Below are 12,938 nucleotides of genomic sequence, written 5' to 3'. Positions count from 1 at the left end.
CCAAACTCGGAGAAGGATATGTAACCTTAAAAAGAACCAATTTAGCAATCTAAGCAGACAGTTTTAGTCTCCTCAGGTAGAAAGAGCTGTTAGAATTTCAGGCTGGTAGGTCTCTTAGCTACAGGAAAAAAATGTTAGTTATGACTTTAAAATGGAAAGGGTAATGCTGCATATCCATCCAACCTTTCACTCTTTTCTTGCTCTTTCTTGGGAGAAGGAACTGTGGAATGGTGAAAAGATCATGGGGCTTGGACTCAGAGGACCAGTTTCCAATTTCACCTCTGATGTTTTCTACCTGCATACCTCTGAAGAAGTCAAACCCTTCCTGGACTTCAGTATCCCCATCTGTAAAATATCAGGATTGGACTAGGTGGCCTTTGAGTCCCTCCTAGCCCTAGCTCTATAATCCAAGGGGACTGGACTTTAAAGTATAGGTAAGCATGTAACAGATGAAGAAGGTAAGAGGTATCTCAGGCATCAGAAACAGTGAGAATGAAAGAATGGAGGCAGGAAGGTACTTGGTGTATACAGGGGGTGTAGAAAGTAGTTGACCAAAACACAGGGTGAAGGCAGAAAAGTAATAGGAAGGAAGGCTGGAAAGGTCAGACTGCACTAGAAAACAAGCAAGAAATTACATTTGATAATTGCTTACTGTGTCAAGCATTGTGATGAGCTCTGGGGATAGAAAGAGAGGTAAAACTCAATCCTTGAACTCCAGGAGCTCACATTTTAATGGGAAGGAAACATGCAAACAACTATATACATACATACAAGTAACACACATACATACATGCATACATAGTATATATATATATGTACACATATACACACACACACACACACACACACATATATATATATAGACATAGTGTAACCAGAATGGCCTTTGTTTTCTTTTGAATGACTCAGCTTACCTCATTGAGCCTCTGGACACTGTGGCTTGCTCTTCCGGGGCAGGAGGCCCGGGGAGCATGCCGGGAAGCAGACAACTTCCTGTGTGATGAGTCATGGGGCTGGCTGAGGGGAGGTGTTAACGGCTATGCTAGGGGAGGAACCAATCGGCCCTGGTCATTTGGGCGGAGCTTGATGATGTCAAAAACCCTATAAGAGGGGAGAGGACAGCTTGAAGATTCTCTTTTCCTTTTCCGGTTGGAGCCAGCGACAGTTACGACAGTTACGTCAGTTACAGCGACCGTTACATCGTCAGTTTCAGTTGCAGCTTCAGTTACAGACACAGACACAGCTGAGGCAGGAGCTGCCAGTAGCAGAGCTGATCTACGGGAGGAAGCTGAACAAAGACTTCAGGCCAGTGGGTAATCTTATTACCATCGAGGGGGAAGCATGATTTTGCTTTACGCAATCATGCTTCTCTGTAGCCTCCTGGTTACTCTTGCAAGGCGTACTTATTGGGCCTGGAAGATTTTGATCAACATATCAAAATGGGGCTTCTGGTTCATGGGTTGGTTACTGTGGAGCCTAAATAAATGTTTTGATTCTTCTGCCTTCTACTTTGAGAGTTTCTTATATCCGGCGGTTCCGAACCTTTCAGACATGTTTATGATCCTCTTTGAGATTATAAACTCTGCCCTCCTGATACACATGTGTGTATATCACTCTATCATCTGTCTATATTTAAACTGGAGGAAATCTCATAGTTAATCACTAGCCTAAGGGGGACCTTAGACGCTGGACAAGTTATAAAAACTTTATTCAGAAGGCAATAGGGAGTCATTGAAGAATTGTGAGCAGAAGAGTGACATACTAGCTCTACATTTAAGAAAGCTTATTCATTATTATGCAAGAAGGGCTGGGGGAAAAATGTGTATTTCTAATGTTCTAAAATTTAACTAGAAGAGGTTTCATTCCTGTGTGGGCCAGTTAGCACTGTTCTAATATGTGGCCACAGACTGCTCCTCCTACCTTTGACCAGTTTTTCACAAAATAGATCCTAAGCGGAATGGAGAAAGGCAGGAAGCAAAGGACTGAAAAGTCACTGCCACTTTTAGAATGCAAAACTCTAGTCTTCTTAATGGATGAAGGATACTTTATTTTAGCTCTGCTCTACATATGGCATGGTTTATTATATAAGATAATATATATTCCTATGGAGAGAATGGATTGTCAGGAAGCAAAATGAGTTCTCTGGGAATTCATATTCAAAAGATGAGAATGTCTCCCTGTGATTTGATTGCCAATGGTGTCAAACTCTAACAGAAATGGGCCACAAATCTGTACATAACACTGCACCACTGCAGAAATAAGTAATCCCTGTGGGCTATATACTCAGTTAAAAATATAGTATTATCTACGTTTTATTGTATTTTTATTGATTTTGTTAAATATTTCCCAATCGCATTTTAATCTGGTTAGGGCCTCCCTTGGAGAGAGTTATGGGCTTATATGTTCTACCCAAGAGAAACCTAGACTATTCCTACAATTGTCTTTTCCCTCTTCTGTGCATTCTGCACAAAACCAACTAGATTAATCTCTAAAACAACCACTTTAGCCTGTCCTTCACCTGCTCAGAAATTTTCAAGGGTTCCTTACTGTCCATAGGATAAAAACCCAAACAACTCAGCCTTACATCCGGAGTCCTTCACCTTCTATCCCCAAACTTACATTCTTAGTCCATCTCTCCATCCTCTCCTATACGAATTCTCTGTTCTTCCCAAACTATTCTACCATGGCTGTGACTTGGCCCTCCACTTCGGTGTTTTTGTTCATTCCACTCCTCTTGTGGGACACCCTCCTGCTCTTGCTGCCTATCCAAATAAGCAGCGTGAGATAGTGGGTAGAATGCTGACTTTGGAAAGACCTGTGTTCAAAATCTTTCACAGACTAGCTCTGTGACCTTGGGCATGTCACATAACCTTTATAAGTCTCAGTTTCTGTGTCTGTAAAATAACACTGCTTTCACAGGGGTGTTGTGAGTTTCAAGTGCAACAATGTATATAAGGCACTTTATAAACCTAAAGGTGTTATAAAGAAGTCAGCTGTTATGGTCTGTCCATGTACTGTTCAAAACCCACCTCTATGAAGTCTTCCATGACTACTCTAGCCCACATATTATCCCTTCCACATCTTGACTTTCCCCACTGTGGTTTCAATATATCGTGCGTTGATCCCAAAAAGAAATCTGCTAGGAATATTGTCACCAAATTCCGGAGCTCCCAGATCAAGGAGAAAATACTGCAAGCAGCCAGAAAGAAACAATTTGAGTATTGTGGAAACATAATCAGAATAACCCAAGTTCTGGCAGCTTCTACATTGAGAGATCGAAGGGCTTGGAATACAATATTCCGGAGGTCAATGGAGCTAGGATTAAAACCTAGAATCACCTACCCAGCAAAACTGAGTATCATGTTCCAAGGCAAAATGTGGATTTTCAATAAAATAGAGGACTTTCAAGCTTTCTCAGTGAAAAGACCAGAGCTGAATAGAAAATCTGACTTTCAAACACAAGAATCAAGAGAAGCATGAAAAGGTAATCAAGAAACAGAAATTGCAAGGGACTTACTAAAGTTGAACTGTTTTGTTTACATTCCTACATGGAAAGATGATGTGTATGATTCATGAGACCTCAGTATTAGGGTAGCTGAAGGGAATATGCATATATATATATGTTTATGTATATATATATAAGTGAATGTGTATGTATGTATATATGTATATATGTATATGTGTATATATATATATATGTATGGAGAGAGAGAGAGAGAGAGAGGACACAGGGTGAGTTGAAGATGAAGGGAAGATATCTAAAAGAAATGAAATCAAATTAAGGGATGAGAGAGGAATATATTGAGAGAGGGAGATGGGGAGAGATAGAATGGGGTGGATTATCTCGCATAAAGGTGGCAAAAGGAAGCAGTTCTGTGGGAGGAGGGGAGAGGGCAGGTGAGGAGAGAATGAGTGAATCTTGCTCTCATCAAATTTGACCTGAGGAGGTGTGTTGGCAACCAAAAATGGGCTCCTTAGCACTTAGTCAACAAGTGCCCTTGACTAATTTGGCTTTTTCCCCTGAACTGAATGCTGTTTGTATGTTGGACTGGAGTAAGCTTGTCGGCCCCTTCACATTGCTTCCCTTGCTTAAGCTGATTGAAAGAACCTGTGCTTTCCCGGTCAACCCCTTCACCTTGCTTAAGCAGATTGAAAGAACCTGTGCTTTCCCCGGCGTACCTTACACCCCCCACAGAAGCCGGATGGTTAAAAACAGCTTCCGTTGGAGCCAGAGGCTGCTATAGCTACAGCCACAGCCAAAGCTGAAACAGGTGCTGCCAGTAGCAGAGCTGACCTACGGGAGGAAGCTGAACAAGGACTTGAGGCCAGTGGGTAATCTTTTTACCATAGAGGGGGAAGCTTGATTTTGTTTTACACCATTATGCTTCTCTGTAGCCTCCTGGTTACTCTTGTAAGGCGTACTTATTGGGCCTGGAAGCTTTTGATCAATATATCAAAATGGGGATGCTGGTTCATGGGTTGGTTACTGTGGAGCCTAAATATATGCTTTGATTCTTCTGCCTCCTACTTTGAGAGTTTCTTATATCCAGTGGTTCCGAACCTTTCGGACATATATATGATCCTCTTTGAGATTATAAATTCTGCCCTCCTAATACATTTGTTGACGAGGATGGGATCGCTAGGTATAAGATCTCTATTTAGAAGCAGAACAATTTCAGAGGAAGAGATGAATATCCCAGGGTGGGAGGATCCATTTTATTCCTCCCTAGCAAAAGAATTGGCTAAAAAAGCTGGACCCTGTGAAAACTGGGAACCAAGGCTACGGAGAGGAGATCCTAGGGATTTGGAAAGGTGTTTACAAGAAGTTGGGATTCAGTCAGGGGCATCACTATCTAGGCAAAGCTGGATAGTGTTATCAGCCTACCGGCTAGTATACGAAAGATTGAGATTAAGTGAAAGACATGGGGGCACTCCTACCCCACAGCAAGAAGGGGAATCTCAGATAGCAGGAGAACAAACTGACTCAAATGAGAACTTTTCTATTAATGTGGCTAGGAGCAACAGGAGACCGAATAAGCCAAGAGTGCATTCCAGCCCAGACAGAGCCTGACTGCCTGCTTCGTCCTTGCCATGGTGGCAGGGGAAGTGAGTGGGGGGAAAATGAGACAACGTTAGGGGCTGAGGCACAAAACCCTACTAGGATTCAGGACATCCCTCACACAGAGAATGGGAGATGGTTAAATGATCAGACACGGGCTCGACCCATACAAAGGAGGAAGACAGAAACCTGAGGTGAAGATTCAGTTACGAGGGAAATTCAGGAAGATTTCTCAACACAAGAGGTCACAGATATTTTGAGTAGATTCAGCCAAAGAATAGGAGAACCATTAATATCTTGGATGGTAAGACTCAGTGATCAAGGGGCCAGTGGAATATCAGTAGATAGGACAGACTGTATGAGATTCATAGGTATCAGCCATGATCCTCTAGTTCAACAAGCTTTTAGGGAACATCATCAGCAAGGAGATGGTGATAGCAGGACTACTCTGTTGGCGTTAGCCGCTGTGGGATGCAATAAGAGATATGCTACTGATTCTATGTGGCCCACTGAGCACAGACCCTGGTATTCACTTAGAGATTGTATCATGAGACTAAAGGAGGAGGTAATGAAGAATGCTATCATGATAGGAACTGCAGACAAATATTACAATGATCCACTGGGACTGCCTCATAGGAATTTAATAATTAGGACAGCTCCCCCTGCTTATAAACAACTAATTTTGAATTTATTACTTGGGGAAGTAGGGGGCCGTCTTACAACAGTGATAAATAAGATTTTACAGTTACATGACTTAGGTGACTGGGGAAGGGATAGATCTCCTTGAGAGAGAAGGGTGAATAACCAGCAAACTTGGCGCCAAAAGAGTAACAAGGAAAGAAATGTTTACTGCTCTATTGAGAGCAGGGGTAGGTTTTGAAATGATAGATGGCATTCCAACCAATGAACTGTACAGAATGTACCAGGATAAAGGACTTTAACAGGAGAGATAGGGAAGTAAGAACTGCTCCTGCAAATGCTACAGATGTTGAACCTTCATACCCAAGTGAATCACATGAAAGGGAATACTAGGGAACAGGCCGAGCCCCAGTCCAAATTAAGGAAATACACAGGCTGGATTGCAGACCTCACATTAACTTGACCATGTATTGGAAAAATGGGTCAACTACGGTAACTGAGGCATTAATAGATACTGGGGCCAAGGCCACCCTCATTTATGGAAATCCAGACAAGTTCAGCCATGGAACTCCTATTACCATTACAGGACTAGGAGGGACTGAAATATCAGCCAGGCAAGTTAAATTAATGATGAAAATTGGACAGTTGCCCAAGAAAGAATATAGTGTGGTTATTGTGCCTATTCCCGAATACATCATTGGAATAGACATATTGAAGGGTATGACCTTAAATTTACCCGAAGGGAAATACCAATTTGCTGTGAGGAAAATGGGCATTAATGCAGTCTTAGTGGGGAAAATCAAGATGGATCCAATCACTTTGCCCGAACCTTCTAAGATAATTACTTTGAGGCAATATTGTATGCCAGGTGGGCAAGATGAAATTGCCAACACAGGAGGGAATACCATACATACTCAATTAGGTATCTTACCCCACAGGAAAGAAGAGGGAAGAAGATAAAAAAAGGGGGGGATGATGGAGGGGAGGGCTGATGGGGGTGGAGGTACTTTGGAACAAACACTTTGGAAAGGGGAGAGGGTCAAGGGAGAAAATTCAACAAAAGGGGATGGGTTGGGAAGGAGTAAAATATAGTTAGTCTTTCACAACATGAGTATTGTGGAAGGGTTATACATAATGATACACATGTGGCCTATGTTGAATTGCTTGCCTTCTTAGGGAGGGTGGGTGGGAAGGGAAGAGGGGAGAGAATTTGGAACTCAAAGTTTTAAAAACAGATGTTCAAAAACAACAAAAAAAAGGTTTTGCATGCAACTAGAAAATAAGATACACAGGCAATGGGGTGTAGAAATTTATCTTGCCCTACAAGAAAGGAAGGGAAAAGGGGATGGGAGGGGAGTGGGATGACAGAAGGGAGGGCTGACTGGGGAACAGGGCAACCAGAATATACACCATCTTGGAGTGGGGGGGAGGGTAGAAATGGGGAGAAAATTTGTAATTCAAACTCTTGTGAAAATCAATGCTGAGAACTAAATATGTTAAATGAATTTAAAATAAAAAAATTTAAATAGGTGGGAAAAATACATTGTGGGTTGGCATGAGAAATTAAATGGGAATTTTGGGGGGAGTTTTGTGAAAGTAGCAGATGAAACAGAAAAAGTTTAGAAACTCAGAAATGCATAAAATACATGAATAGTATTACATAACAGCAATGTATTTTATCTTTTAATACCATAACAATTCAGACTTCTCTGGTATGAAGGGAGGGCCAAAAAAATTTTACATAGATTTTTCAAATCTCAGGAGGTGCCATGCCCCTAACTCCTGAGGTATGGAAGGGATAACTGCACTTTTCTCTCTTTCTTCCAAACTCCTAAAGTACTTTTCACTTGTGCCCTTCATTTAGTTCTTAGCTTTTATTGGCTTATACAGTTAGTTTCATATGGATGTACTAACTTTCCGATTTGAATGGAAACTTCTTGAGGTTAGGAACCATGAGGGTCTGCTTGTTTGTTCCCCTATAACACTGCCTAGCAAAATCCCCTGAGTTTGTAGTATACTAGGTTCAGGAAATTCGATATATAGTGTGTAGTGTGAATGTTTAAATGAACTAATAATCAAAAGCCTGAGTCTGAACTGTGGTTCTGCTATTTACCAATCACTTTAACTCTCTGGTTTCCTTGTCTGTAAAATAAGAGAGTTGAACTATATGATTTGTATTTTCCAGCTCTAACAATCAGTAATTCCATACCATTGTGCCACAAGAACTGACAAAAGAAATGGTTTCAGAAAAACTTGGGAAGATTTGGATTAACTGAGGCAGAGTGAAGGGAGCAGAACCAGGAGAAAAACTATCCTAACAGCATTGTAAAAATGGACAACTTTGAAAAACTTAAAATTCTGATCAATAAAATGAACAACCATGATTCCTCAGGACTGATGGTGAACTATACTACCTGTCTTCTGACAGAGAGGTTAGGGACTCAAAGTGCAGGATGAGACATACAGTTTTTGGACGTGGCCACTGTGGTAGTTTGTTTTGTAAATGATCTGGCAGTACAAGGTGGGAGAGGTTCTAAAAGGCACACTTCAGGGGATAATTGCTGGCTAACCTGTGCTGTCAGGCAGACATACAGAGGAGTCAGTCAAATCACAGGTAGTCATAAGAATTTTCATCAGAAGGAAAATAGCTTCAGGTGATAACAGGCTACCCAGAGGGAATTCACTAAGATGTCAGTTTCTCTCTCTCTTAGGACACTTAATAAAGCGCTCCCTTATATTATTCTAAGAGATTGAGATAGGGACTTGACCCCATGATCTTATTAACAAAGGGAATTCTGGGTTACAGCAACTTCCTTTACCAAAGGAGGTCTGTACTTTCTTTGTAACTTTTAGTATTACAATTACCTAGGACTTGAATCCAGGTCTTCCTGGCTCTGAGACTTCCTTTCCATCTGCTACAATAGGTTGTCTTTTTGAAAGAAGAAATGATCATTCTTTAGGGAGCAAAGCATTGTTCTGGAGGAGTGACCAAAGGTGAGGAAGGGGTCTACTTCCACAGCCTACATCCTTTCTTTCCTGGTTTAGCCCTCCATTTTTGGCCTCAGCTCTATAAGCTGGAGCATTTATCTGCCTTTCCCCCTCCCCCCCTCCTTCCTTCCCCCATTCTAACCCATAGTCCAGGCACAGCTTATGATGTGTTTACACCCCTATCCTTTTCCCTCAATCCTCTAATGGTTCATATTTTAGAAGCTGAAAAAAGATAACTTCTAAGCCTAAAATAATATTTGGGTTGGTTGGACTTTCAGGCCTTGTGGGATCCTTCTTTTCTCCTAGACCCTGCTTCCAGGTTGTATCTCCCAATTTGGGCAACATTTAGTCTGCAGCCTCTGGACTCCTACAAGTAAGTCCTCTCTGATCTGGGGTCCCCTGGGTGAAGAAAGGGTTTCCCTAGCTGATTCTAAAAGTATTTCCTCTAGCTTCAAACCACCCAGCATTAATTTTGAACATACTTTCTACTTCTTATGAGGGTTGCTGAAAGTTTCCAGGTCCCCAAGAGTTCTACCATTATCCCTAACCTATATCTCTCAGATCTGGGAGGTTTAGCTAGAAATCCTCAGGAGCTGTTCATTGAGGATAGTTCTGTTCCTTCACCTATTGTTCTCACAGAGCCTCTCAGTTTAGGGGTCTTTATGATGGGCACACCATCCTTCCCTTTATCTAGACCCCAGCTGCATCATATTGCCTCCCCCCATAGCCTGGTGAGCTCATTATCTATCTGGCATCTTCCCTCCTTCCCTCATCATATTTCTTTGATACTATCCTTTCCACAACCACCCCACCGACCCCAGGGTAATTTTTTTCCTCTACTAGATAATTTTTATTTTTGTCCAGACCAATGATTTTATCCCGGTAGAAGGCTCCTCAATGAGGAAATACTTCCAAACAATGCAGCTGAGCTACAGTTCTGCAATTTAAGTCGGCTAAAGAATTTCCTAGCATCACTGAAAGACTAGTCCAGTATCACAAAACAAGCCAGAGCCTGAGGCTAGACTAGAACTCAGATTGTGCGGCCTACTACATTACAAAGAGTCTATTTAGATTATTATTTGTCTGAATAGCGGGTAAGAAAACCGGAGACCAGAAGGAGGAGTGTCCAAAAAGGGAAAAAAAGTGCAAAGAAAAGAAAGAAAACTGAATGAGAAGAGGTGAGGGGGATAGTTAGTAAAATAAGAGCCTGAAGTCAGTGACCCTACTAGCCCTTACTCAGTATTCTACAGGGCTCCAGAAAGATATAGGGTTGGTTGTTATGTGTATGTGAAGATGTGTATATTATATACATACACGCATATAATCACAATCGGCTGGGACCAGGCCCCACTACCCCCACCCCATCACACCTTAGCAAAGAAAAACTTGACTGTTTACTTATGTTAATCACCAAGCCAAAGCAAATAGACTAGTGCCTGAGTTAGCTGCGGAGGGGGGGTAGGAGGGAATCAGGAGGCACCAAGCGGTGTCCCGTCAGATTACAGAAACACCTCCACACCCAACTCAGCGTCACTTTAATTCGTTCCTTCTAGGCCATCAGGTGGGCTATAACATTCCAGGGAGTTGCATCACCTGTCACAAGTTGCAAAGTCTATTTCCCCGCAGCGCTGGGCTCCGCCGCGGCTTCTCTTACTCTCACAGCTTCACACAGAGAGACAGCAGCACCACCACAAGGCCAGCAGGGAGTCTGGTCTTCCTCCACCCAGATCCCGTGCTCCCAGGCTTACAACAAATGGATTCATACGGGGTCTCAGAAGGAATGTTTGGTTCCATAGGATGGAGGGATAATATTGCCCCCAGATGGCATGAAGAATTAATTATCTGGTTTGCAACCGTTCCCTCGCATTCACAACGTTGGATATCCCCAGACCTGTAAAGAACAGTAATTCCTAGGGTATTTCAGACGCAGTCCTAGTGGGGGGTGTAGAGTTGTTCGGGTTAATCGACTCACGAACAAGTAGTTTCTAAGGCACTCCAGGCACGGATAAAAGACTAGCTGCAGATTGAACCTCCAGATGTATGACTACAGCAAAGCCTAGGGAAAAAATGTGGGCAGAAAACGACCTCACAGCTCTCCAGCCAGCGCAATCAAGAATCCAGACTGACTGGACCAACAGACGCCCTGCAGAAGGAGTGGCGAACTTCTGCACGAAACCGCCACCTTTTCCTAGCAAAACTCTCGTCTCGTCTTAGCTAGCAAGTTAGCTAGCAAGTTTTCTCTTTCTCCCTCTCATGGGAGTCCCATCTCCACAGGTCACACATGCAGCCAGTGAAAGGTCTTAACCCTTTGCCCAACCGCACCTACAAGGGGGGACCTTCTCTTCCTACGTCCCTGGTCGGTCCCTGTCTCTTAAGCGGATTCGCCTAGAGTCGATCCCCAGACTCAAAGAGCCAGAGTAGGAATTCTCATGTGGGAGAAGGTTGGGAGTATCCTCTTCCTTCCAAGTTTTCCAACCATATTCCTCCTACCCCTCACACCCCAGTCCGACCCGGACCTTAACTGTAGTACCAGCCCAGGGGTAATGTTTACAAGCCCGGCTCGGGAAAGCGAGGTGAGGCGACCTGGCTTTTCATTCATCTCTCCATTGACGCTGGTAGGCTTCCTGGGGTGGGGAGGTGAGGTTGTTGGGACACAAAAGTTGTCAAGACGGCGCGGCCCCTGACTGAGTGCGTGTCTGTCAGCCTGGAGTGAGTGAGTGAGTGAGTGAGTGAGTGTGTGCCTGTGTGTCTCTGTTAGTGTGCCTGTGTGTCTGTGCTCAGCGCGTCCTGGGAGGCATTAACCCCTTACCTTCCAACAGCACCTCTTTGCCGGCTTTCTTGAGCACCTGAACCGCCTCGTCGTGGGTGGCGTCCCTCAGGTCAGCTCCATTCACAGACAGGATCGCGTCCCCCACGTACAGGGCCTGGGTCTGATCGGCGGCCAGCCCCTTGAAAATCTTGCTGATGAGGATGGGCATTTTGTTCTCTTTGCCCCCCTTGATGCTGATGCCCAGCCCCCCGAGCTCCTGTTTCAGCACCTTCACGCCCCTCTTCTGGTTGGCGATGGACTCGGGTACTTGGTCAGGCAGGTCAGTGAAGGCAGTGCGGACTCCCACTTGGGGGCTGCCTCCGCCCGGCGGCAAAGTGGTGTCCAGGGACTGGTTCCCGCTCCCAGCCCCGCCGCCGCCCCCCGGACCCCCAGGGCCGTGACCACCGGCCCCGCTGCCACCGCTCCTGCAGAAAGAGCCATTGGTGGTTCCGCCACCCCCGATACCGTTGTAAGCCCCGGCGCCCTCCTCGCTGCTCAGGACCAGGGCGTCCTCGTTCAAGTTCACCAGAACTTTGTACCAGCGGTCCCGCACCAAAACTTCCAGCAGCCCGCTCCGCTGCCCCCGGCCGCCGCCTCCCCCAGCCGGCGCTGCTGAAGCTGCTGCTGCTGCTACCGCCATCTTTCCAGCATTCTTAAAATACCATGTGATTGCAAAAGGGAAAAAAAAAGTGGGGAAGGGTGGGTGTGCTGGAGAGAAGGGGGTGGGGGCAGGCCGAGGGGTCCTGCGGGAGAGAGAGGACAGGGAGCGGAGAAGGAGAGGGAGCGGAGAAGGAGAGGCAGCGCCCGCTGCGGCCGCCGCCGCCGCCGCCGCAGGACTTCACTCCCGGAGTTCAGAGACACACTCCGCACGCACGAGTTGGCAAGGGCCAGCTAATCGCTTCTGCTGGTTTCCCCCTCGCCTGATCCGGGGCGGGGTGGAGCAACCTAAAAGAAGGAGGTGGGGGTGGGGGGAGTGAAGCACCCTGCCTCCAATTGCAAAACCCCAAACTGAGGGGAGCTGCCGAACTGCAAAGAGCTGGGCAGGGTTTCTCTCGAAAGGGCACTCGGAGAAGGGCAGGGAAGGGACCTGGCACTGGCAGCTCACCTGTTCCAGCCGCCGCCGCCGCCGCCGCCGCCTCCGCCGCAGCAGCAAAAGGCAGACAAATGCTGCACCACCCCACCTGCCCCCCCCCCCCTTCCCCAATTAAGCGTAGCGGAGACCTGAGCCGAGGACTGCTCCCAAATCAGTGCTAAGAACCCCCTCGCTACCTTGGCTGGCTCCCTTCCTCTTCACAGACTTTGTACTCTCAACACCTATCTTCTCAGCTGCTTTTCTCTCCAGCTTGCCTTGTTGGGCCACATCTGCTATTCTCTTTCTTGGCCTAAACCTGCCATACTCTTCTAATTTTCCGTGTTCCGAAATAAATCTAGAGCCATCTCTTA

At 45.2% G+C, this 12,938-nt stretch overlaps 1 protein-coding gene across 1 annotated transcript in view; it reads right to left on the bottom strand.

The window, feature by feature from the left end:
* SNTB1 (syntrophin beta 1) overlaps positions 1-12,417 on the bottom strand; it is a 311,463-nt gene extending 299,046 nt beyond the window's left edge. Inside the window, exon 1 of the mRNA XM_036752733.1 lies at positions 11,496-12,417. Coding sequence (XP_036608628.1) covers positions 11,496-12,135 — 640 coding nt within the window. The 5' untranslated portion in view covers positions 12,136-12,417. The remainder of the gene's footprint in view (positions 1-11,495) is intronic.
* Positions 12,418-12,938: the final 521 nt, after the last annotated feature.

The sequence above is a fragment of the Trichosurus vulpecula genome, chromosome 1 (assembly GCF_011100635.1).
Source record: "Trichosurus vulpecula isolate mTriVul1 chromosome 1, mTriVul1.pri, whole genome shotgun sequence".
In the NCBI taxonomy this organism is placed as follows: domain Eukaryota; kingdom Metazoa; phylum Chordata; class Mammalia; order Diprotodontia; family Phalangeridae; genus Trichosurus; species Trichosurus vulpecula.
The sequence above is the reverse complement of the archived record's forward strand: the minus strand, read 5'-3'. Positions and strand labels throughout refer to the sequence as shown.